The following is a 26,254-nucleotide window of genomic DNA, read 5'->3' as shown; positions in this document are numbered from 1 at the left end:
TCACAGACTCTCACTGACACTCTCACTAACTCTCACTCACACTGACTCACTCACACTGACTCTCTCTCACACTGACTCTCTCACTCACACTGACTCTCTCACTCACACTGACTCTCTCACTCACACTGACTCTCTCACTCACACTGGCTCTCTCACTCACACTGGCTCTCTCACTCACACTGGCTCTCACTCACACTGACAGACTCTCCCACTCACACTCTCTCACTGACAGACTCTCCCTCTCTCACACACTCACTCACTGTCACTAACAGACTCTCACTGACCGACTCGCCCACTCTCTCTCACTGACTGACTCACTCACTCACTCTCAACACATATTGTATTACAAATGCAATAGGTGTCACATTTGCGAAAGTTTAAGCTATTGGCATTGTAAATGACAATTCTATTAATGTATCTATTTTCAAAAGCAACACATAAATAAAAAAATTGTCATTTACAATGCCAATAGCTCAAACTTTCCTAATGCGAGACCTATTGCATTGCAAATGCTTGTTTTTTCCCCACTTCTTTGAGCCTCAGTGCAGAGTTTCCACGGACCCTCCTCGTTCAAGGCATGATCACAGCAGAATGTATGGCGAGGAACATGCATGAAGGGATACGCCACAGCCCGATCGTACCGTTCAGTTTGAACATTACAATTGGTTTAAGAGTTAAGACCCACATAGTACATCATGTAAGATTTGCTCCTTTGGTATTCTCAGGCCAATAAAGTTCATTTGAATTCAGCATTATCAGTTCAGTATGATACACCAATCCTGCACGCATAGAACAGTGATATTTAAGTTACTACCAATGGAACACCATGAGGTGCTTGTCAACAAGAAAAATCAGGTGGGAACGAGTACGATATGAAACACGTGCTTTTGCAGAAAAATAATGCACAGGCAATTTTGTTCGACGTCATGTTCTCTTCTCTCCCCACCATAAAAGTATGTGACTTTCCAGTGTAAGATGGCCACCACACTTTCAACACGGACGATACTGAGACGCTTTCAGTGTCTACAGGTCTGCCTGTCATTTTGTAACGTGAGCCGCTTTCCTGTTGGTTGTCATCAGTAGCAGCTGCCTGGTGAAGTTCGGCCTCTGATAGGCCACCTTTGTGTTTCTTTCTAATCTGATCCCGGGCTGTCAGTAAGAGAGGGGTGCATGCACGGCAGTGCTGGTGGCAGCGGTCAGTGAGTGTTGGTTGCTGCCTTGTGTGTGCCCTATTGCTGCAGGCAAGTTCGGCAGAACAGTGCGATAGGTTAAGGGCTGTTGAAGTATGGGTTTGGAAAAAAACCTGCATTTCAGGACAGCAAGCATGGGCTTGATTTGGTACAAGCGCTTCTCTGATAAAAATATAATCCAACACTGTACAGCGTTTTGGGACTGCGTTGGGGACGCGCTTGTTGAAGAAATGACCAGAAACTTATTATAACAAGTTTCTCCGTTCAAGTGAAAAACTTTAGTTTATCGTGGCTTTTTGCTGCAAACATGCTGTGCATTTTGAGACTTGTATTTTGTTTTTAACATTAGAAGAATAGTGTTCAAAATACCCGATTGGAATCTGCTATTGGTTGAAGGTGTCATGCATAACAAGAATTCACGTGTTTGCTAATGTGTGGCAAAAGATGCCAGTTTTTCAGACTGCCTACTGACTGGTAAACTTCATCTCATGCATCCTCTTAGATTTTTAGGTTTCAACCTGGCGAGGGGCACGAAGTGCCCCTCCCAGTTTGAAAACTTTTGTTTTCAGTAGGGATGTTTGGCCAGCCTCTGTTTCCAATTGGCTAGCTCCATAAATGGAGACTAGCCATTGGGAGACAGAGGCTGTCAATCGCGCTCTCTCTTGAAAACGCGATTCGGGGGCGTTTCTGGTGCTTTTTTTAAGCCCCGCCCCTTTGTCCCGGGCCGCGCTGCGATTGGCTGCCGGCCCGGGACACCCCCGTGACGTCATTCCCGGGCCGCACTGTGATTGGCTGCCCGCCCGGGACACCCCCGTGACGTCAGCCAATCACAGCGCGGCCCGGGACCTGACTTGTTATTTATTTTTTGTTATTGAAAAACGTTAGCCAATAAGATGGCCCGGCTCCTGGTTACACATATTATCGCGAGTGTTCGACCGGAGCATGCAAACCACCCTACCTAGGGTACGAATTTAGCGGCCATTTTAACTTAGTCTATTAGTGTTGCAATAGATTAGGTTTGTAAAGAAAACTGACAGTTTTTTTCATCTTGACTAAAGATAGTAACCTACTTGAAAAAAAAACATTGTATATAAGCTTTATTAAAAAATAAATTTGTATTATCTAGAAGTACTGAGTTCTGTAAGTTATTTGTAATTTATATTAGGATAAAATACACCTTCGTCTTTTTTTCTTGTGGCGAGTCTCTATTTGTATCAGGAATGTATGGGCATGCTATTTTCTTCATAATTCTTTTTGCCGTGGCTGATAAAGGGTTACTTTAACATGGCAGGCGATATGACTACTAGTGAGTGGCCTGTGCTTGCCCTTCCCTTGAAGTGAGCCGGGGTCGTCGGTCACTCTGGATCTTTTGAGTCTTCATCAAGAAACATGTTTCTAGTGTCAAGCACCGGGAAGCTGCAGCTGCGGAGAGCGGTACGAAGGTTTATACACTGCACAGTTTGAGTAATATGGGTTGAGTGGTAGTCTTCGGATTTTGTGAAATTGTTGTGGGTCTTTGAAGTCATTCAAGTTTGTCATATCTTTGGATGTACTTCGCGAGTAAGATGCATAAAATGAGTCCGGGTTGAACTTTCGCCCACACCGAGTGAGAAGTGCAAGGCATACACATTCTGATGACAGCTCTGAAATGGAACAGAACAGCCACCAGGCGCGCAACACCCATTGGGCTCACGGGGCTTCACCCACCCCCCTTCCATTCCTCCCCCCCCTATTCCTACCCCCCCCCCCTCATTCCTTCCCCCCCTCATAAGAATCAAATTTCAGAACACACAGTGTTAATCATCCGGGAATATAATGCGCATCATTTTTTTCTAGCCCGTTAAACATTAGGTTGCAGGGATACATTGCTAGCCAATTTAGCCGACTTTCAGTTGTTCCACATGCTAGTATAGTTCTTGAATTATCCAATGCCGAGTTTAAGAAGATCACCCATTTTGTTCCTGCTTGATCTGGGATTTGTAGTAGTCATCCCGTTTTAACTCTCCAGATACCAAGATGCAAAGCTTATAACCGAGCGTGGATGAGCTTTTTTATTTTTTTATGTGGGGCACATTTAGGGATTCCGATCTAGATAATATTGCCACGTTCTCCTTATTTTTGTTGTATTTCTTTCCTCCCGTTTTGTTTTTGTGTGGATACTTAGCTCCATCTGCTTAGCAATATGAACGAGAGTATGCATGAATATTGGTTTCCTTATTCATGCCGTTCGGTAATGCTAGTTTTAATTGTCATGAATGATAAAATGGTCCTTTGCCATTTTTGCCAGAGCAAGATTAAGTTGCACTTATTTTGCCGAGATTGGTGCTTTGAGTGCCTGAGCCTTAATAGCCTAGCCGTTTCAGGACTGCTGGTCAGGTATATCTGACACCCGATGCCACTGGCTACACGTGGGCCTGTTATATTTCATGATATAATGCAGCCATGATGGTTTGTACACTTGCTGCCGTGATCTGTTCGTCAACTGCTAATCCCAGGTTTGAATGATCATAAAACAAGTGAGTGGGATTCATGTGCACATTAGGTGCATATGACATGTTTAAAACCTAGTAAGATAGCACAGTGGGTTCGTTTACATGTTGTAAAGATATTTATGAAAACAAGTCATGCTGTTTGTGGAGAAGGTTTCATTGTCATTGTGCCTGCTATATGCATGTAACGTAAAAGGCCTTGGTTAGAATCCTCCCAGGGCTGGCTTGGGCGTTCATTTATGTCTCACGGCTGACTTGGACGTTCATTTTTGGCTATCAGTGAATGAATGCTGTTACATTGGGTTGTTATTAAGACTTCTACTCGGGAGTCAACATTTTTTTTTGTAAATCTTTTTATTATAAAAAAAAAAAGGTGGGGGAATAGACAAACCGGGTGCCATACATTCCGATAAAATAATGAGGTGAACAGGCATAAAAACAGGATATATATACACGAGCAATGCAAGAATAGTCGAGACGCCTACGCTTACGTTTGAGAAGCGGGATGTGCAATAGTACAATACACGATCCACGTTAAGCGCCAGTCCTCAGAGCCTGTCTACCCAAAAAAATCAGAATAATAACAGAAGCATGATCACCAGATATTAGAAGACAATCGAAGTCCGGATATTCCACCAACTATACTTATAAAGAAAAGTGAAGAGAGAGTGAAGAAAAAGAACCCATAGAACAAAAACCAAAGACAAAATAAACAAGCATTTACAATGCAACGGTTTCGCCTTTGGAAAAGTTTGAGCTATTGGCATTGTAAATGACAAAATTTGTATTTATGTGTTGGTTTTGAAAACAGATAAATAAATGTCATTGTCATTTACATTGCCAATAGCTCTAACTTTTCCAAAGTTGAAACCGTTGCATTGTAAATGCTTGTTGAGTCTCAGTAGATGATGCTCTTGGTGCATCAGAAGAAAGATTGCTGAATTGGCACTTTCTATCCTTGCTGAATTGGCCTACTATCTACCTAATATCTATAAACACATTCTGTTAAATGTTCCTTTATTTCTGGTCTAACCTACTCTTTAATTTACCCCAATATCCTTCTAGTGCTTGTCGTTCTCCTGCCATGAAGTAATGCTCAGTGTCTTATTTTCGTTATTGCCAAAATCTTGGGCCTATTGGCAATATCACTACACTATACAACAAGCATTGGCATAGACAATAGGTCTCGCCTTTGGGGAAGTGTTTAGCCATGCAACAGTTGATGTTGTTGCACCAAATATATTGTGCTGGATAACTAAACGTATACGGTCCCAAAGGCGAGACCTATTGGCTATGCCAGTGCTGGTTTCCTTTCTCCTCCACCCCCTGATAACTCGATCTACTTCTCCAATGGCAACAGGCAGCAAATTGCTTCCTGCCCTTCCGCTGTATACATAAAGCACTTTTGCGCTACTTCATTATCCCTTAAAACATCTCTAACCGTCAGCAAGTTATCCACATGCACCACACACAGCCTAATTACCAATTCATAACAACCCCCAGACTTTCACCGCAATGTCATTTGAAAATACCAATTGCTTTGTCTATACAAATGCGAGACCTGATGCATTGCAAATGCTTGTTAGATTATAAGATTTTGTGGAGTTGACCACAGCATAATTCATAAATGACCAACATGTATTTTGCTTAATTGCTTTAGGCAAGTTTGTTTTGGTGTGAAAAACGTAAAGAACTTCGATGCATTTAAAACAATAAAATGAATGGAAATGATTTGGAATTTCGGGTCACCGGTCAAAGGGCCAGTTCGCCCCAGTCAAATTATTCCCACATTCCTACTGGACCTTGAGACCCTAGTAATAACAACTTCCTTACCACGTGTTCGGCCTCGAGCTCTCGCTGCAGTTTTTCTCTCAAACTCTCCGCACTAAGGCTCCCGGTAACCGCCATCTTTCTGCGGCAAAACCAAATGACTTTACTCACAGTCCTAACACTGTGTGAGCGCATGCGAGTCAAGCCTCGACCTCACATATGGGATGTACTTCCGTTACGCGTGGGTCGCACAAGCAAAGTAAAACTGGGAGACATTTTACATTGGGAGGACTCAACAATTTAAAATGCCGAGACCACGGGCTATTACTAGGGAGAAGTTATTTACCCCTATAGAGTAGAGAAGAGATGGGCAGTAGTATTCCGGTAATTTTAGAATGGGATGTTCACTTAATTTCACTGAAACGAAAACACCTGTTTCGATAATCTTTTAAGTAAATTTGCAGGTTAAAAGTCAGTAACTCTTTTAAAAGTCCCGTATTTGCAAGCGGCGGCCATTTATTTACAATTTCATTTGTGATTTTACTTTTACGAAGAGCGACAAGGGCGGCCATCGTAGAGCGTGAGTATGGTTACATTTGTTATAGTACTCGCTGATTCTTACAAGTGATACGGAAGGGAGGATAACTGATTATGTCACTTCATCGCCGTACATGCTAACAAGTTCGATGTAGACTGGAGACTATATTTTTAAAGCCAGGTGTGGCTTTATTGTAACTGTCTCCTGCCTAATTGTGCCCTTATTCCAATGTTAGTAAATGGGTAAAGAAAATACATTCCCCCGATTATTTTTCCCCCATTACCTCCCTTTTTGCAGTTTTGTTTGCCAACTAGACCCGAACCAGACAGTTACATTATACAATAAATGTTGGCATGTATGCTTCATTTGTACGCTCGCTAGCTCCGCCTTTTAAATACTCGAGGATTGCTCTATTGATTCAATGGCTGGCGTCACCACCTTCTATCCATGGCTTTGTATGCATGGGTTGCCCCCACAACCCACTCACTGATATACGATCCGGTTACGTAGTATACTTGATGTTACCACTTTACTTACTTAATTTAGTTGATTATTATGTTGTTGTTTTCTTGGAGTTATCCTCTCTCTGGGTTCCCAACTAACAAAGCCTTAAGCAGAGGAGGCTGTGCTAGACCTGGGCTCCTTTTATATGTAGAAATAATGTGCTTTTCTCCCTTCCACTTGTTGGTAGGACATCATCTAAGACTCTGCCTACCAGTTTTTCCTATCCTGGACTTACGTCTGAGCCATAGCTGCAGTGTTTTAAGTTTGCTTATGTGTCTCACTTACATCGTTTCTGTTTACATACGAGTGCCATTCTGCTGTCAAATGTGTGGCACTTTCTTGTGAGTAAAGCAAGGCAATAAGCAGTAGTTGAACAACTCTTTGAATTTTCTATTACTGTATCTAAACATATCACACACACCAATTAAAAATGCTTACAACTAGCCGACCTATTGGCAGTGCTACTGATTGTTAACAGTAGCAGTTCAGTGGGTAATAATTGTTTTGTTGTGAATAATTAGAAAGGAGATCATGCAAGGGAAAGACAACAGCCTTGTGAACAACATAAAAACAAGAATCTTCAAACAAGTGCTGAGCCTTCCAAAAACCTCATCCCCTGCTCAAATATGACCTGAGTTTGGTCTCCAAGATCACCGAGCGTTAGGGGCTGGAGCATTCATCAGGTTGTGTAACAAGTTACGTACTTCCAGAGAAGGAAGCTTGAAAGCTTTTTTGTGGAAGGAAATTTCAGCCGGTCAGCTTGGGAGATTGTACCGGTGTTATTTACAAGAATCTTTAAAACTCCTTGATGCAGAAGAAATCTGGAGCTCCAATCCATTGCAGCAGGCACTTAAAACCTACATCAAAAGAAACGTCCGCTTCTGGTCCTTCCATTCAGACAGAGCCCAACTGGTACAACGTAACCATGCCAGGTCAATAATAGCAGGGTTTAAGCCAGGGATTGTGGCGCCTCATATGTCTTGCACTCACTCAGTGATGTGAAAAAAGGTTTTTGGCCCTCAGAAGGGGCAAATGGCCATTTTTGTATCACTTGCCAGGTTGGCGCTGCACAAATACCAACATAATGTGCAGGGGGTGTGGGAGCAGTTAGGAAACAATCGAGCACTTGGTATGTCTTTGCCCTGAACTTCTTAATGATCGGAAGATTTTGCTAAAGGGCGAATGGAACAAACTCTGAATTCGCACTTGTCGACAATCTATCCTTGCATCTATGAATCTGGACAATCCACTGCTTAATATCCGGTTCACCAAGTTTGTCAAAAGAGCAGTAAAAAGACTTCTAAACTGCGAGAGCCAGCAAGCAACTAACTGTTAATCCATGACGGGGAGACCTAAGCCAGATGGTGTTTTTGGTGATCTATTTACTTCACTGTACTATTTGACAGTGGTCGAATATGGCACCTTGCACATTGTTTACTTATTGTCCTCCGTCTTGTGCGACCTTGGAACCTTCAATTATTATGTGTAGGGGTTCTACATATTTACAAATAGAATTGCACTATTACCGGCTTAGCTATCATCTTTTTAATATGACTAATGTCTTGTCCCGTGGCCTTAGCCGATGCCAAAACTAGAACGGATCACCCCTGCTCTCAATTGTTTCTTAAAAAGGGCCAATTGTCTAGATGAAGTTTACATTTTAACACAGGGGTGGGGAATTCCTATCTCCCGATGCCCAAGACATCTAGATTTCTTAGGAGGGCAAGAGGTTTTAATTTTTATTTTGTCCAAAGGACAAGTAGACAGTCTTATGGTAATCCGATACACTGCTGTTCAACCCTGTTGGTCACAGCCATGTTAAAAAGTAGCTCTGAGCAGTTTATTGGCAGTGTAAGGGGCAATGCAAAAGCTGGGGCCTGCACTTTAATTTCCCCAGAGCAGCGCAACATGATAAAGCAGAGCTCAAAGTTGCAGCCAGCTCCATAGGCTTGTGTGGCTCCCAGGCCCACCCCTGTTCTTTTTATTTTCTTTTGAGCTTGAGACAAACATCATGCTTCTGCAGCTCCAGAACACTCACAGCACTGGCATGTAAAAGGCTGCTTTATCTGCCTCTTGGCTCCTTGCTCTGACTTGAACTGTATGACCCCTGCATTTTAATCTCGGCTCCACTCTTAGGCCTCATATGGCCCCAAGATCCCTGCTCATCCTCAACTCACGTTGCTTTCCCTTCTCATGCAGCTGTGCACCCCCTTCTTTGCACTTTGCCTTTCCTGTACACCTTATGTTTCACCCAGTGCCTAAACCTGCTAACCCCACCCCACCACCACCCACAGCCCTCTCTGACAGCCCTGACCTGCTCTCCTTGGCCTCTCATATCTTACGTCATCCAGGGCTTACATTTAAGCTCATTAGTTTCTCCATTAGGCTTTCATGCAGGCTTAAGGCCACCCCCATTTCTGTCCTTGCACTAGGCCTCTCATCTCACTTTGTGCATGCACCAGGGGCATTTTGAACACACTGCCGTAGCAACTACAGCAGCTGTGGAGGTCTTGATGGGCCTCTTCAGTCTGCAGGTCCGCTGACAAAGGCCCATATTGGATTTCAAAGGGATGGGTGGGGGTGAGTAATAGGGGGGATGAATAGATACATGGATGAATGAGTGAAAGGGTGGATGGATAGATGCATGGATGAATAAGAGTGAGGGTGGATGTATAGATGCATGGATGAATGAGTGGATGATAGATGCATAAATTAATGAGTGAAAGGTTGGATGGATAGATGCAAGGATGAATGAGTGAAAGGTTGGATGGATAGATGCAAGGATGAATGAGTGAAAGGCTGGATGGATAGGTGCATGGATGAATGAGTGAAATTATGGATGTAAGGATGGATGTGTGAAAGAATGGATGGATAAGTGCAGGGGTGATTGAATGGATGGATGAGTGGATGGATGGGGTGAAAGTGGATGGATGGCTGAATGAAAGGGTGGATTAATGGGTGAGAGAGTAGATGGATGGGTGGGTGGATAGATTGGTGGGTGGGTGGCTGGCTGGGTGGAAGTATTGATGGATGGATAGTTGAGTGTAAAGGTGGATAGAGGGATTAGTGAAAGGGTGGATGGATATATGAGTGAAACGGAAGATGGATGGGTGAAAGGGTGGATGGATGAGCGAAAGCATAAATGGAGGAAGTGAAAGGGTGGAAGGATATATGAATGAAAAGATGAATGGATGAGCGAAAGGATGGAGGGATGAGTGAAAGGGTGGATCAATATGAGCAAAAAGGAGGATGTGTGGGATGGATGAGTGAAAGGAAGGCGGGATGGATGAATTTGATCGATAGGTTTGGAGATGGAAGGATAGGTTTGAACGGGGGCTTCGTGAATGCCCCATCTTAGCAGCTACTGTAGAGGTGGAGCTCTTGGTGGGCCTCTTCTGCCTGCAGCTTGACAGACAAAGGCTCGTAATTAATGTGAACGGGTGGGTGTGAGTGAAAGGATGGCTGGATGGATGTGTGGATGAAAGGATGGATAGATGTGTGGGTGAAAGGATGAGTGAGTGTAAGTGTGGCTGGCTAAATGGATGGATGGATGAATGAATGAATGAGTGACAGGGATGGTTGAGTGGCGGAATGGTGGATGGACAAAGGATATTATCATGAAGGAAAAGGTGAATGGATGGCTAGATGGGCTACAGGGTGTATGGATTAGGGAGCGAAAGGATGGATGAGTGTAAAGGCTAAATGGATGGATGGTAGAAGGGTGGGTGGATGGATGAGTGAATGGATGGATGGATACGTGAAAGGGAGGGTCGATAGATGGATGGAGTGAAAGGGTGGCTGTATGAATGAGCGAAAGAATGGATGGCTGGCTGAAATGGTTAGGTTTGGAGATGGATGGGTAGGTTTGGATATGGATGGACTGACGAATCAACAGATGGAACATATTGGTGAAAGGCTAATGGATGAAAGAATGAATGGATGGGATGACAATGTAAAGGTGAAATGCTAGATATCAGTGGGTGAAAGGATGAATGGATAGATGCTTAGATGGAAGAGACAGAGCAATTCTGGAGAGGATTCCAATTACTTTTTTCGCTTGCTTGGTGGCATAAGAGCTTTGGATCAAAGTGGGGGGTATTTTAATTTTCTGGTTACTCACTTGGCCTGCACTATGCTCCTTGCTAAACCTGGGGATTATCAGGTAGGCGTGATGCGGTTTGCCAGCGCGTTCTTACTAAACAGCCAGTATTTGGTCTCATAAAGGCCACATTGCCATAGAAATTCCTGGCACTGAACAAAACTACTTTGTAAAAGAGCAGAATGCTGTCACACACAATCAAGCCAGCTGATAGCTAGGAGGAGAAAGCATTTTAATAAAAACAAAAGGTTTTGGTTAACTCAGATTGAATTAGGGGCTCAAATGTTAAAGAAAGTCACAAAAGTGCACCCATGATATATGTCCTTATATTAATGCAGAATTACGTTTTTCATGAATTCACATGAATTTCCTTAAGTAGGCTAGGAAACCGTAATCCTAGAAAATATTGGTGAATTGCATTTTAGCATTAGCAAAGATGAATGTGCCCCAGTAGAAATCTGTTGAGTGTTTACAAGTTTACTTTTTCTCCAAACACATTTTTCCCAACCCTGTAAGAAACTTCACTTCAGCCGTTGTCAGGGGTAAATTTCCAACCTTTCTCAGTAAGGGAAAAGATTAGAGAAGAGCTGGTGAAAAACCCAAAAATTCAAATCCTTCTATAGTATTAGCCTGCCATTAACCAGAGAGGCTATTATCAGAGCTTTTCTATGATGAGATTGCTGCCATTATTTTACGGTGCACTATGTGGCACCAAAGGGACAAGTGGATTTTGTTACAGGACAAGTAGGTTTATAAAGCTACTTGTCCTATAGACAAGTACATATTTCATTAAATTCCACACCCCTGTAACAGCATGAACACATATAGGTTATTAGGTTTTTAAACAATTATTTATTGGTGAACTTGATATCCTTCTATTACTTACCATTTGCTGCAAAGGTATTAATGTATTAAATGGCCGCATTAAGGCGGATTTTAAAAAAGCACGAGGAAATAATGTAAGCAATGACACAGGAGTTTAGTTAACGCTTGTTTCTACCCTATGTGTAAATATTTTAACAATGATTCGATATACGTTTTTTTATTGATGCACGCCCATTATTGTAATGATTTTTACTAATCAAACAATAAAGTATTCATTCATTCAGAATGGAGAATGTTTAAGTTCTGAGAATATTAGAGTGTGCATTGAAAACAACTAAGTCTGTGGAACGAGTAGTTGTCTTCAGTGTCACTCTCCTGTTCTTCCCGTCACACCACTTTCCTCTGCAGACTCGCACTCTACTAGCCACTTATCCCCTTTTTCTACATACATGTTTATGAAATTGTCCATCTACCTATCTCACACATCATCAAAACAACAGTCCCTTGCGCACGCTGACAGTATACATTATGTATCATTGACAATAATAAAAAAACACTCTTGTTCCTCCGTTGAAACAGTCATTTCAGTTTAATCTTGAAATCCTTAGCCAGCACTTGTTTCGGTGCGCTTAATTGATGTGCGCAGCAACTTCCCCAGGGTCACGAAACAAACAAAGTGTATAGAAGTTGGGAGTAAAATATATCCATCACTAACATCAGATGTCCGTTACCCTTTGTGACAGTATGTTTATGGCTAAGGATCTCAAGATTACACTGAAGTGACTGTTTCAACGGAGGAACAAGAATGTTTTTTATTATTGTCAATGATACATAATATATACTGTCGGCGTGTGCAGGGGATTGTTTTGGTTTATCAGTGGTTATCCACATATTGGGGAGGAGGGTGGCTCTCTCCACCCTTACGCACTGCAATCATAATTGTACACTAGTATATACTCGCTGCGTATTTCCCAGGAGCGCCATTACCTACACAATCCACCGACCAAGAAGTCTCACACATCATCGCCTTCCTCCTCACCACTGTCCTTTCACTCTTTCTGGATGTACTTCCTTGTGTTGCCCCTTAGGCATGCTCTATCACACTCTCTCCTCACCTCGAAATACAGCAGTATGTTGATTGCTCTGTGCCTCCTTCACATAAAATGGTAATTACAATTGGCACAATTGTGACAGTCTATCTGTGCACTCAGCATAGAGGCCAAGGATTGAACTAGCATGTAGTGGAAACAACTTTATGAACCACTGATGAGCACTGTGAAAACACGTTCATGGACTTCACCCTCAAATCCACAGCTTTCAGTCTTGCTCCGTCATACAGACTCACCCATAATCTCAATTTACCTGGACACTAAGAGGCCACTCAGTTCACAGTTATGCACTATACAAGAATCATATGTTGCGTGGGAATAAATTACAAAACACATCTGGCAAAAATATTTACTCTTATGGAATGCAAGATGAAGTAAAACTTGAAGTGTAAACAGGACTGCATTGCTGATATGGATTACTTAGGATAAGCATTGATAAACCTATCTGGGGCAACTGCATGGTTGGTTAACAATCCCAGCTACAATCTAGGTGTATTGGCCTGGCTGCTGCTGCTTGAGTGCTCTGTTGGCCCCAGAATATCAGGCTTGAGGTTTGAGAAGGGCATAGACCAAAAAGCTCCTTGAATGGCTGGCCCTTGTGGTGCAGTGTACTTGGCTGAGCATTGGCCCTGATAACATCATGCACCATGAAAGCTCACTCTCAAGAGCTTGAATGACATTGCGATAATTGATTCTAGGACGTTTCAGAACATATACACTGTGACTAGTGGAGAGGCAGAGGAGGTTTTCATGGCAACTCTTGTCTGTGCTGGCTCACCCTGCAGTAATTAAAGCAAATGTGTTCTGATTGTACCCAAAACACGCTGAAAGCAAAGAGCCTCAAGCAGTGTTCAGAGGAGCTAAATATACAAGACAAATGTTTTTAAATGTGGTAACGTGGGGACACGCACTAACGTGTTAAAATAACCTTTGATGTATGGTACTAATGCTGTCTAACCTATACCAACTTTTAAAACCACATATTTTAAAAATCACGGTTATATAGATCTGTAAAACAGGTCATGCAGGTGGGAACTGACTGGGAGTGCTTTGGATGGAACAGAGACCAGCAACTCAGTAATTGTACCCACCATCATTGTGGCCAACTTTCCTTAATTCAGAGAGACACTGTATTTGGACAAAAAATTATAAATGTTGGCTGGCGTTTCTACCATACACCTCAATTGTACATCCACCAGACTTGTATCTGTGTTTTGTTGATTGCATGTGTTTTAGTTCATTTTGTTTTGTGATTGATCATACATTTTTTAATTTGCTTTGTATGTTTTTATTAAAAAGAACATTTCTTAAGAGAGTTTAAAGAAATATGGGCCGGATTATGAGTTTAGTGCAGCTCTGGTGCACCAAACCTGCGCAAGTACTGCCAGTCGTATTACGAGTTGAACTAGTGTAACATGAGTTCATCTCGTAATACAGTTGGCGGTTCTTTGCCTTTCTCATGGCAGTGCCTGGAAAACGGGCACCACAATGGGAACGGCAAAAAAGTTCCAGCACTTCTTGAACGGTGACGTCCATGCCATGCTGGAACTTTGTGGGGATACAGGAGTGCCCCCCTGCATGTATTCGCATGGCGGGGCACATGGGTAATCTGTAGATATCCCTTTATTCCACCACTGTCAGCCTCCTCCACCGTCAGCCTTTTTGTGGTGGGACTCCTGCCGTGAAATGCTGACTGCGGACAAACTTATGCTAAGCGGGACAGCACCAGTCCCCGCTCAGCATATTGCGTTGTGGTGTAGCTGCGCAACCTCCAGGGAACGAATGTTTCCTGGCGCAGTCAGCGGTCCTCCGCTGATACGACTTTGAAAGTCATAATCAGCAAAACGGTGGGGCGCCACCTCTGCGCCATTGCGAGTCAGGAGTTCGCAAGACTGCCAGATTCGTAATGAGGCCTTGAGTTCTTAAAAAAAGGCGCACAGCATAATATTATAAACCATCATTATAATGCCATTTAAAGCAGCAGGAATGTTTAAAACAACTTGCACCTCTTTACATCAATGTGCTACCTTGTATCTATGTAAGTGCTCCTTTTTTCTTCCCATAACGGTTCCAAGTAGCAATATGAATTTATTTTGCACTTCATAGTAGGTGATGTTCGTCATAAGGGAGCAGAAGTATTAACCTTGCCTTTTTTGTAAAATCATTATTTAACTCCAATTCCTGGAGAAGATTTAACCCAGGGACTGACATAAACAATATAACCCAATGCTCCGAATGAGAGTGCAATCATTTGTTCTGAAATAACACATTTTAAATCTATTTATTTAACATTTCCTATCCACTTTCAGCTTCCTTGACCAGTTTTGGAGCTTTCTCACCACTTGATGACTTTGTACACATGCAGCCTTCAAATGTGCAAGCACATGTGCTAATGCAGCACGAAACACTACCCCATATGGTTGTGTATGTGAAGTCATCTGTTACTGGCTGCCAACACTTAGTTATTGTCTCCAAGGGCCAGATGTACGACCGGGGCATTTAGCGTCTCGCAAATTGCGCTCAATTGCGAGTCGCAATTTGGCGTGGCTTAAGTGCTGTGTATGACGGACACGTGAGCTGAGAGCTCTGCGCCAGCCAAGCTATTTATCAGGGTAAACAGCGAATCTGCAGGTGCCTGGGTTGGCGCACAGGGGGCCTGCCCACCAGAGATTCTGGGGGCCCTGGTAGTCCCCCTGGAGACCTGAAAGAAACAGCTAAAAATTGCAGCGGAGGGGAGGCGAGTCGGACGCAGCGCCTCCAAGATGGCGGCCTGAGAGGGCGTGACGACCCGGGGATCGAGTGGAGGAGGGGACGTGACTCAGCTGATGCTACATGATCTGGCCCACGTTGCAGACCGGACTGTGCATCGTGTGCCTTGGAGACACTGCCTAGGTTCCAGAGACCCGCCTCGAGGAGTTCGGGGCAGAGGAGCCAGCTCTGGTGTTCGGCTGCCGTCCTGCTCTGCGGTGAGCTGCCTTTGTGGAGGACGCTGCGACGTTGGAGCGCGGAGTGTGCTACAGAGAGGTGGATATTGCGCAACAGTGAGATGTGCTGCGCCCTGTAGCGGCACTGCGGCTCCCTACTTGTTCCTGGTGTCGGTCACGGGGCGGTGATCCGACGGAGGAGGTCAGGTGCAGCATTGCCTGCGAGGGTGCCGGCCGGCGGGTGTATGGGGGCCAGAGTGGTCAGTGGACCTGCAGGTGTTACCTGGTGACCCCTGGGCTGAGACTGGGCGCCTTGGAGATCCTTCTGCCTCCGCGATGTCTGGGCGTGGGTCGCCATGACTGCAACAATGAGTGAGAGGCGAACAGTGTGAACGCCCCGGCCCGCCGGGAGGACGTCGAGTCTTTGAATGGGCTGCCTGCGCAGAGCGCTGGTGTGACGGAGGCTGCCTGTCCCTTGGGACCCCTGTCTGGCCCATGATGATCTTGTGGGTCAGCTGTTTATTACACAGGAGGTCTGTGTGGGCTACGGAGCGGCCAGCGGCCCGGGTGCACCTTCACCCGTCGGGGTATCGAGGGCTGCCCCCAGACTGAATCACTCCGCTGCCCTCACTTTCAGCCCTTAACATTCTGCAGCTGTGGAACAGTGTGCCAAACGAGGAAGGGTCACTTCCAGCTCTCTCATGTGTCCCGGAATTCTTTCTGACAGCTGGACTGGTGGTTTTGGTGCTTGGGTGCAGCCAGGCGATACTCCTATGACCTTCCCATTGGGGGAACACCCTGCAGTGGTGGCGTGCCTGGTCTCGGACATTGAGTGGAGGCGCTCATAAACGACGGACCGAAGTTACCTGCCTGTGGCTACTGGCTAGTCTGCCCCGGAACGATGCCAGCAACAGCGAGAACTGCACCGGAACATACAGGCGTGGCCTGCTGGGTATAGTTCGGGCACTGGAGTGGTGGGAATCGGAGACACTACAGACAGCCCCGCCCGGGGGGTGGGGGGGACGAACTCGGTCTGCGGTGAGAGAGCGCACTGCCCAGGGGAAACCTAGGGGGAAACAGATCGGGCCCCCCATACCAGGATGACAGTACGACGGACACAATCATCAAAGAACCTGGCAGCGAACAACTGGATATACCATTACACCAACAATTTGCCAAAATTCTGGAGGCCATTGCGGACACCAAGCCGACATTGCACCAAGACATCAGTAGGGTTGTGGTGGGTCTGGGCCTGTTGCGAGCCAAACACTCTAAACTGTCGGACATAATAAAACAGTCGGAATCAAACCTAGAAGTGCTTGCCCCTGCACATCAAGCTCTAACAGCTCAAGTCGGCTAACTAGCCAGCAAGGTCATCATACTGGAGCGGAGAGCAGAAGATGCAGAGGGCAGCACAATGTGAGGGTTATTGGTCTTCCAAAAGGAGTGGAAGGGCAGGACATGGTTACCTACTTGGAGACATGGCTTAGAGAGGTGGTAGCGCTTGAGGGCCTGTCAGTTTCATACATTGGAGAGGGCCTACCGCGTACCTACATGGCCGCCGGTACTGGGACGACCACCGCAAGCTGTGGTGGCCACACTGCTCCATTTCAGAGACCGGGATCTGCTACTACAAAAGGCACGCTCGGCTGTACCGTACACGGTGGAGAACAACAAAGTTTGTTTTATTTCCGGATTACGAGCTAGAGGTCCAGAGGCGTCGTTCCTCCTTTTTGCAGGTCAAGAGAGCCTTGCGTGAGCAGGGGGTACAGTATTCCTTGATGTTTCCAGCCCGGCTTAAAATCATGTTAGACGGGAAAACTTATTTTTGTGAAGGACCCCTAAATCTGCCTGGGACTGGATCGAGGCATACAAAACGAAAGGTTGACCCAAGTCCCACGCTGAGAGACAAACATCCAGAGCTGGACACCCGGGGAAAAGACCGCAACGGTGCCAAAGACGGAAGGAGACTAAAAGACTGAGTCCGTCCCGGACGGTGATGGAGAGAGAAGAAACGTTGGAAGCCATGGCACTCATGATGCAAAGTAGAGCGTCATCATTGGAGAGAGATTCCGAGGGGAAATATGGCGTTGAAGAAACCGACTCAGATGCGTCCCAAGCTGCAAGCGTCACCATGCCAACAGTAACTCCTCAAACTGCAGAGAAGATATTGGGCTAAGTGGCTGGGTGAGGATTTTTCTTTCTTTCTCTCCCGTCTCCCTCTGCATTTTTTCTTGCATGCTTTACTGGGCCAGATGGCCCTGGTTTTATTTTTATACACCTGATTCGCCCCTTTGGTGGTGGGAATGGGGCGGCGGGGTTGCTGGGTGGCTGCACCCAGGTACGGGTTGGCATGACCCATCCAGGCTGTGACGGCATGGTAGTTCAAATCCGTTTTAGGAATTCTTAACTAGCAAGCTGTGCTCCCTTGCAGGTCCTCGTGCTGCCAGCCTTGGACCTTATCGACCTGGTGTAAGTTAGCACCATGTGGTATTTGTGTGAGCTTTGGCTGCTGACCATTGTCAGCCCGTTCGTGGGATGGGGAGTTGGAATGTTGGGTTTGTTGTTACATGCCAGGAGGTCTGGGTCAGTACTTCAATTAGACGCTGGGGTGGTCATACTAGGCGAATTGATGGCGGGGAATGACGGTCGTATCAAGGAGTTTAAACTCCTAACTTGGAACATCCGGGGTATGGGTTCACCCTACACACGCTACAGTATATTAAATGATATTAAAAGTAGGGGGCGCATGTGGTTTTATTACAAGAGACCCACCTCACACAGCTGGAGGTTGCTAGACTACGGCGTAGATGGAGGGGGCAACGTTTTGCAACCACTTATTCAGCCTTTTCAACGGGAGTGCTTGTGTGGATCAGACCGGGGGTTCTCTTTCAACTTACTCTGAAAATTATAGATACTGATGGGAGGTATGTGGTGCTTAATGATACTTTGAAAGGTAAGGAGATCACGGTAGGCAGTGTGTACGCTCCAAATCATGAGCAGATTCCTTTCCTGGAACGACTCTCTGGAACGTTAGCAGGATTACCCCATGAGAACCTGATATTGGGAGGAGACTTTAACTGTGTGTTTGACGTACAGTAGGATAGATCTACCCTTCCATTGCGGGGTACATTGGCAGCTACCACAGCTAGAGGGTTCAGAAGTTGGGCCACGGGATGGGACCTCCTCGACATCTGTAGGCTGCACAATATGCATCAAAGGGAATATTCCTATTACTCCCATCTTTACGATTTGCACACACGCCTAGATATGTTCTTCTGCTCTGCTGCACTGTCCCCCATGATGTGTGGTGCCAAATACTTAGGTAGATCCCTATCTGGTCATAGCCCTCTGCTCATGACTTTTGCCCCCATACCCGAGAGAGCTCCAATTCTGCGGTGGAGGTTGGACCCTACCCTGTTAGAAGACGATGGTTTTTAACAGCTCCTCTCCGCAGCCTTAGTCAACTATTTTACGGAGAATCAGGGGACCACCGGCTCCCCCTTGGTGGAATGGGAGGCGTTTAAAGTGGTGACTCGGGGACACTGTTTGGGGCAGACGGTAGGCACTCTGCGACTGGTGACCCAGGCATTAGATGATCTAGAAGCACACATTTTGACCCTAGACAGTGCGATTGCAGGAGGGGCCATGGAACAGGGGAAGCTGGCAGAGGTGAAGAGTCTTTATAGCGTTCCTGGGACAGACTGAGGGCATTGCACCTTAAAACCGATCAAGCACCACAATATATAGAGGGGGGTGAAGCCGGGAGATTATTGGCTTGGCTAATCAAATCAGAAAATAGGGGCACACCAATTCCTAGTATCACTGATACACGAGGACATATACTCTCCTCTCCGAGGGCCATTAATGACGCGCTTCGGGAATATTATGAGACACTCTGCGGGTTACCAAGGCCTTGCCCAGCGGAAGAACCGAATGTATATATAAATGGGCCGCATTTGCCACAATTAGACAAAGGTTCAAGAGACTCGCTAGCTTTGCCGATTAAAGCGGGCGAAATTCGAGCAGCAATCAGGGACATGGCTCGAGACTTGCAAAATTATCCGGACGCAGTGGTAGTGGCGATAGATCTGGAAAAGGCCATCGATACCCTGCGCTGGGATTTTTTATTAGCTGTAATGGGGAAGACGCAGGTGGGTGATGTATGGCTACGTTGGGTCCGACTTTTGTACAAAACCCCAAGGCCCAGGTGCGTACAGGCAGCATGGAGTCGGCACCCTATCCCATTCATAGAGGCACCACGTAGGGTTGCCCCTTGTCGCCACTGATTTTTAGGTCTCGCGACCTATGCGCGCATCGAGCGGAGCGAGAATTCAAGCGGCGAAAACATCATGAAACCACCAGCTTTTTGCTGGCGTTTTCATGCAGTTCATGTGAACCACGTGTTCAAACATGAACGCGCATCAGCCTCCCTCCATTTGCCGCAGAGCACATCAAAGGGCTTCGCCCAGCGTGCGCTCTGCGGCTTCTCGGCTTCTCCTCCCCTAATTAGTCATTTTCGCCGCTCCCCTGCCCGCCGTGTCGCATTTCTCCTCCCCCCTCCCCTTCTCTGCCTTCTGCCTTCCTTTCCCGGCGCACGCATTTTTTTTTTTACTCCCCCCCCCCCCCCTCCCCTTCTCTTCTCTGCCTTCTGCCTTCCTTTCCCGGCGCACGCATTTTTTTTTTTTTTTTTTTTACAAGCCAAGCCGGCGGTAAACTGAGGTTTTTTTTTTTTTGCCGAGTTTTATATAGCGCGAACTAGACCCGAACGGAATCGGGTATCAGAGCGCTTTACATATTTTCCTTCTTTGCTTTCCTTTCTTTAGAGTCCCCTCCTTGCAGCTCTGGAGCAGTTTAGGGTTAAACATCATCCAAGCAAGCAGTGTGACGTAGCATCATGTTCCCTCTTTCCCTCACTCCAATTCCCTAAAGTATTCCCCCCCATGCCCTGTCATTCCCTCTTCAATTGTGTTGCAGCGCTTTAAACGTCTTAAACGCAATAAGCACTATACAAGCCAATACATTACATAAAGTGACATCCTCCCCTCGCCACTTCTGTGTACCTTTCCCCTTCAGATGCAGCGCTTTGACTCTATCTGCCTTGGCGGTAAACTGAGGTTTTTTTTTTGCCGAGTTTTATATAGCGTGAACTAGACCCGAACGGAATCAGGTATCAGAGCGCTTTACATATTTTCCTTCTTTGCTTTCCTTTCTTTAGAGTCCCCTCCTTGCAGCTCTGGAGCAGTTTAGGGTTAAACATCATCCAAGCAAGCAGTGTGACGTAGCATCATGTTCCCTCTTTCCCTCACTCCAATTCCCTAAAGTATTCCCCCCCATGCCCTGTCATTCCCTCTTCAATTGTGTTGCAGCGCTTTAAACGTCTTAAACGCAATAAGCACTATACAAGCCAATACATTACATAAAGTGACATCCTCCCCTCGCCACTTCTGTGTACCTTTCCCCTTCAGATGCAGCGCTTTGACCCTATCTGCATGTGGCATAAGCACTATCTATGCAAACTGCTGACATATTACATCGGGTTTTCCTGTTCCCTCTCTCTAATTCCTTTTCTCCTTCCACTTGTTTCTCCTCACCTTTACTGCTTCCTTAAAGTACTAAGTTGCACTATAAATGTAGGGCAACTTTACTGTCGTATAATAAGCAGCCAACGTGACATAACTTCCAGGTTCCTTTCTTCTCTCTCTCCGGCTCCCTCCTGTGTCCACTCCTTCCCTTGCTTGCCCCCGCTCTGCGCATGCGCCAGCTGTTTGCAAGCGTTTATTAACAAAAGGAAAACATAGTCTGGGAATCACAGAGGCGGGTAACAGGGGGTCCTCAAGCATTGGCATTGCCAATAGGTCTCGCTTGTGGGACCTTATAAGTATTTAGTTTTGCAGCACAATATCCGATTATGCAACAAGGATATTGTGCTGCAAAACTAAATACTTATAAGGTCCCACAAATGCGAGACCTATTGGCAATGCCAATGCTTGTTGCTCTAGCGATGGAGCATCTGGCAGAACGAGCCAGAAGAGAGAGTGGGAGTGGGGTGTCTCTTGATGGGACTGACCATATCATATTGCTATACGCGGATGATGTGCTAATATACCTGCGGACGGGACTAATGGGATCCGCATAGTATTAGGTATATTAGAGTAATTCGCTGAATTCTCCGGTTTGTGAGTAAATGGGAAGAAAACCTTTGTGTTCCCATTACACTCCACCAATGCTGGACCTCTGGCCTTCCCGCCTACTCTGGAATGGGCACCAACCTCCTTTAAATATCTAGGGATTCAGATCTACAATACTCCGATTGATTTGTTTGAAGGTAATCTCAATTGGGCCCTGAGGGCGCTTTGGGCACAGGTGACCTTTTGGCGCACTCTAACACCAGTTATGGCTAGAGTTGTGCTGTCCAAAATGGTAGTCTTACCCCTCCTGTAGTATTATTTTGTCAACTTACCAGTGGTGATACCTAAAAGTTGGTTCAAAGCCCTGGATGAGTTATTAAGGGACTTAGTGTGGGATGGCGGCCGTAATAGAGTGTTGTTACAGACCTTGCAACTCCCGCTTGCGGGAGGTGGATTGGGGTCCCCCGATTTTGAAGCTTACTATCTGGCGGCCCAACTTCAGTGGCTGGCCAGATGGCTAGATGGGAGGGAGCTGGGCACGTTATCTCTCCAAGCTGGTGCAATACACACATGGTTACTCCCTAGGATACTAAATCGGTGCCAGAAGATTCAACACATGGGGATGTTACTCTCCGTAGCAGTGAAGTGCTGGGACAGAGGAACGGCTCGTGCAAGGTGACGACCACTCTGTGCCAAGCCTCCCACTCGTTGGCACCCCCAAGCGGGAATGGGTCACCCCCCCCCCACCCTCACACAGCGACAACTGTTGGGTTGGGATGATGTGGGGGTACAGAATATCGGTGACTGTTACCGAGATAGCGAATTACTGCCACTAGCCAACTTCCTGGAATATCACGAGTTACAGTCGGGGTAATTTTTTAATTATCATAAAATACGGGGCGCAGTGGCGGAACTGTGAGGGACGGGCATAAGGGAACCAGATGTCCATTCGGCCCTGGAGGCGCTGGCGACCTTGGGCTCAGCAGGGCACCTGGTGAGATGGCTTTACCTAGCAATAATGGACGCATCCCCACAAACACTACCTCGCCTCCTGGGGAGATGGGAAGGGACGCTAAATAGGCATCTGACCGAAAAGAAATTGCAGAGGGTTCTGGGTGGTCCGATAAAGGTATCAAGGAATACAGCTTTAAGCTTATACAATTCAATATACTCCATAGGACGTACCTCACCCCGCATCTACTGAATGTGGTGTATATCAGGGATGACCAAGCCTGTGCCAGATGCTTGCAGAGAGACGCAGACTTGGACCATATGGTTTGGTCTTGTCCACAGCTCTATGGAGTGTTGTCTCGCAACTTGCCGTGCTCACCGGAGGTTTTTCTTCTGCGTCTTTTTCCGAGGCCCAAATCTCGAAGACTGGGTCATAGGTTCGCAGATCTAGCTTTTCTTTTGGCCAAGAGGAGGATAGCCCTTAGTTTGAAGTCACAACACTCACCACTGGTGGTTACCTGGGAGACAGATGGCTCTTGCTGGATTAGGGCGGAGGAACGGGCATTGCCTAAAGAAGATATACCGCTATATGTATCAAGCTATTTAGCATTCGCAAAGGCCGAAATTCTGCGAATTTCGGCCTTTGCGAATGCTAAATAGACAAATGGAATGTATCAAACTAGTTTGATGCAAAATAAGGAATAGCAAAATTTGCTAATCCTTATTTTGCGATTGCACTTAAGGAATTGCAAATTTTGCGATTCCTTAAATGCAATGTATCAAACAAATAAAATGCAAAAAATGCCATTAAGGATTAGCAAATTACCACCAACTTCTAGTTGGTGGTAATTTGCGAATTCTTATCAAAAATCTTTTTTGATAATAACCAAAGGTGCCATATGACGCCCATACATGCCCTTAGGGCATGTATGTGCGCCATATGCCCCCAAATGTCTTTTTCAGGGGTGCAGCAGGGTGTTCTTGAGACACCCCTGCACCCTTGGAAACATCCCTAATTTGCGATCAGCAAATTGCTAATTGCAAATTGCACTTTCATTCCTATGGGCCTCCTGGCCCATGGAAATGAAGGGGTAATTTGCGATTGACAATTTGCTAATCTCAAATTAAGGAATGCTAAGGAATCGCTATTGGAAAGCGATTTTGTACATACATACCGTTTTGCATTTCCTAAATAGCGATTCCTTAAAATTCGCTATTTAGGAAATGCAAAATGGTTTGTTGATACATATAGCGGATAGTCACTAAGCGTCGCAAACCGTTAGCAGAACCAATGGCGGATATTGCACAGGCATGGGAAACACGACATTCACAGACCAAACGCCGCATACCGAATTGACAGATTCTGAGGAATAGAGAGAAACAATTGTACATACTTCATTTCTCCCTTCCCCTCTTCTCCCCCTTCTGATGCCTCCCCCACCTTAAGATAGCGTTGATTTGTAGCTCATCAAGGTTTACGCAACAGGCAGACCACTGGCCGTTTGTATTTAGTTGTTGTAGTATGTTTATTATATTTTATTATGGATATAAGATTTCTTTTTAGTTCCGTTCTTTTTTCCTTTATTTATGTTTCTTTGCTTTTTTTTTTTTAAATCCCTTTTAAATGGCCTATTTCATTCTTATTGCATTGAGTGAATATTGCATAACTTCATTGTGAGACTGAATCCAATGGACATACACACAACTATGCCTGGCAGTGGTATATATGGGCCTGATCACTCCCTTACTGTTGATAAGACTACCGCGAGAGGTTCCATCAGTACAGCATTATATTTGGACGGGAAAGCTGTATGGGGCAACACTGAATATGGGCAATAGATCGGATGACTATTGAAGTCCCTTGTTCTTCTCTGTGGATGATTGGTATATTTCGCTGAATAACAACTAAATGCATAGAAAGTTGTGCTCCTCTTGTGATGCTTCTATAATTATGTCGGATGTATTCATGTAATATATAAAAATGCCAGCAAAAAGATATTTAAAAAAAAGATGTTGAGTCACAATTTGCAAGTCGTTAAATGCCATGTACAACAGTGTCAGAGACACTGTTTGCGATTCCCAATGGGGTTGCAAATTGCATGCCTCATCAATTTTCATGAGGCACTCGCAATGTGCGACCTCCCCCATTAGGAATGGCTGGCCCTCCTAGGTATGGTGGCCTGCTGGGCTCAGCAGACCTCTATGTTTGGGACTGTTTTTCAATAAAGCAGTTTTTTAAAATTAAAATGCAGCCTGTTTTCCTTAGAAAGAAAAACAGGATGCATTTTAAAAAAACAACAAAAAAAGTTTTTGTTTCATTCTTTAAGGGCAGATAGTGGTCTCTGGGACCACTGCCTGGCCCTAAAAAGTATTTTCCCCTGCATTTGCAAAGGGGAAGGGGTCCCCTGGGGACCCCTTCCCATTTGCGAGGGCATTACCACCGTCTTGAAGAGGGCGGTTAATTGCGAGTGTTTTGGGACCGCAATTGGGGTCGCAAAACATTCTTACATAGGGTAGCGAGTCGCAATTAGGAAGGGATGCCCTTGAAATGCTCCTTCCTAATTGCGAGTGCAAATCCTATTTAGCGAGTCGCAAGTAAATTGTGACTTGCTAAATAGGGTTTGTACATGGCCGCATTAGTTTTTGCATGCGCAAACTGGTCGTTAACCCGCCTGCGCATGCACAAATGGGCCGTACATCTGGCCCATAGCTCACACTTTGCAGAATCCTCAGTTCCTCCTAATTCTGAAAAGCTGGTTATAAAAATAGGAATGGGCAGAATTATAGTTTTGCCTGTAAAATTTCATCAATTCAAAAAACCTCTGCACTTCTCGAAGTTGTCAACTCAACAAATTTTCACCTATAGACTAAAATTCGGGGTGGAAACGCTTTATTTAATGTATGAAACATATTCATTTGCTCTTGCTTGTAAAAATGCTATTGTTGAAGAATCATCCCCACCCCAACACAAAATAAACTTTTAGCACAAGTGAAATGGGTTTGGGGTGCAATGTGTCATTCAAAGACTATGTTTACAATATTTGTGTTATTAATTAATAAGTTTAGTAGCCGAGGTGTAGATTAAGGATGAAGGTTTATTGTTCTTAGTTCTTAGGATGGTCTTGTAGTAGATCTGTATTTAGCCTCACCAGGAGCAGCCTCCCTGCTGCTCAGCCCATTCTCCAACTGACACTCCACATCACAGGCATCTTCACATTTTATTTGCAAAGTTTTACATTCCATTACATCACCATGCAGACCAACATTCCACACAGCAGATTCACACTGGCTGAGCTGCAAGGGCAGAGAAACAGAAAAAATGCATTATACCATAACCAGATACAACAATTTGTTTTCTACAAAACTTTGCTATCTTCCGGAACGTCATAAAGTTTTGGAAAACTTCACCCAATATACAGTAGAAACTCATGTCAATTCTCTAGTTAAAAATAAAAAAAATGGACAAAAGATGGATAAGTGTCTGTTTCATCCAAGGCTCCGCTATACATTAATAAACAGAACAAAATCATTTCTTACTTGGATCCATGTGGTATAATGCACCGTTTGCTGACTGTGGAAACGATGATCCTCACACATAAACAATGAAGAGAGGTTGATTGATTTCCTTCAAGCTAAATTCAATACAGGGAAACATCCCATCCACTTCTGAAACCAGCAAGTGCCTTGTAACTCCTCCTTTTACATGATACACATTCTAGATCCC

The 26,254-nt window shown here is 45.2% G+C and overlaps 2 protein-coding genes across 2 annotated transcripts in view; one reads left to right on the top strand and one right to left on the bottom strand.

Annotated features, from left to right (window-relative positions):
- LOC144768573 (bolA-like protein 2) overlaps positions 1–5,668 on the bottom strand; it is a 31,100-nt gene extending 25,432 nt beyond the window's left edge. The window contains exon 1 of the mRNA XM_078652350.1: positions 5,513–5,668. Within this exon, the coding sequence (XP_078508476.1) occupies positions 5,513–5,644 (132 nt within the window). The 5' untranslated portion in view covers positions 5,645–5,668. The remainder of the gene's footprint in view (positions 1–5,512) is intronic.
- Positions 5,669–5,710: 42 nt separating this feature from the next.
- Positions 5,711–26,254, top strand: part of LOC144768570 (structure-specific endonuclease subunit slx1-like) — a 497,482-nt gene continuing 476,938 nt past the window's right edge. The window contains exon 1 of the mRNA XM_078652341.1: positions 5,711–6,029. The gene's annotated coding sequence lies outside the window, so the exon portion shown is untranslated. The remainder of the gene's footprint in view (positions 6,030–26,254) is intronic.

The sequence above is a fragment of the Lissotriton helveticus genome, chromosome 7 (genome assembly GCF_964261635.1).
Source record: "Lissotriton helveticus chromosome 7, aLisHel1.1, whole genome shotgun sequence".
NCBI classification, from domain to species: Eukaryota; Metazoa; Chordata; class Amphibia; order Caudata; family Salamandridae; genus Lissotriton; species Lissotriton helveticus.
Note: the sequence above shows the minus strand (reverse complement) of the source record. Positions and strands in the feature narration are given on the sequence as shown.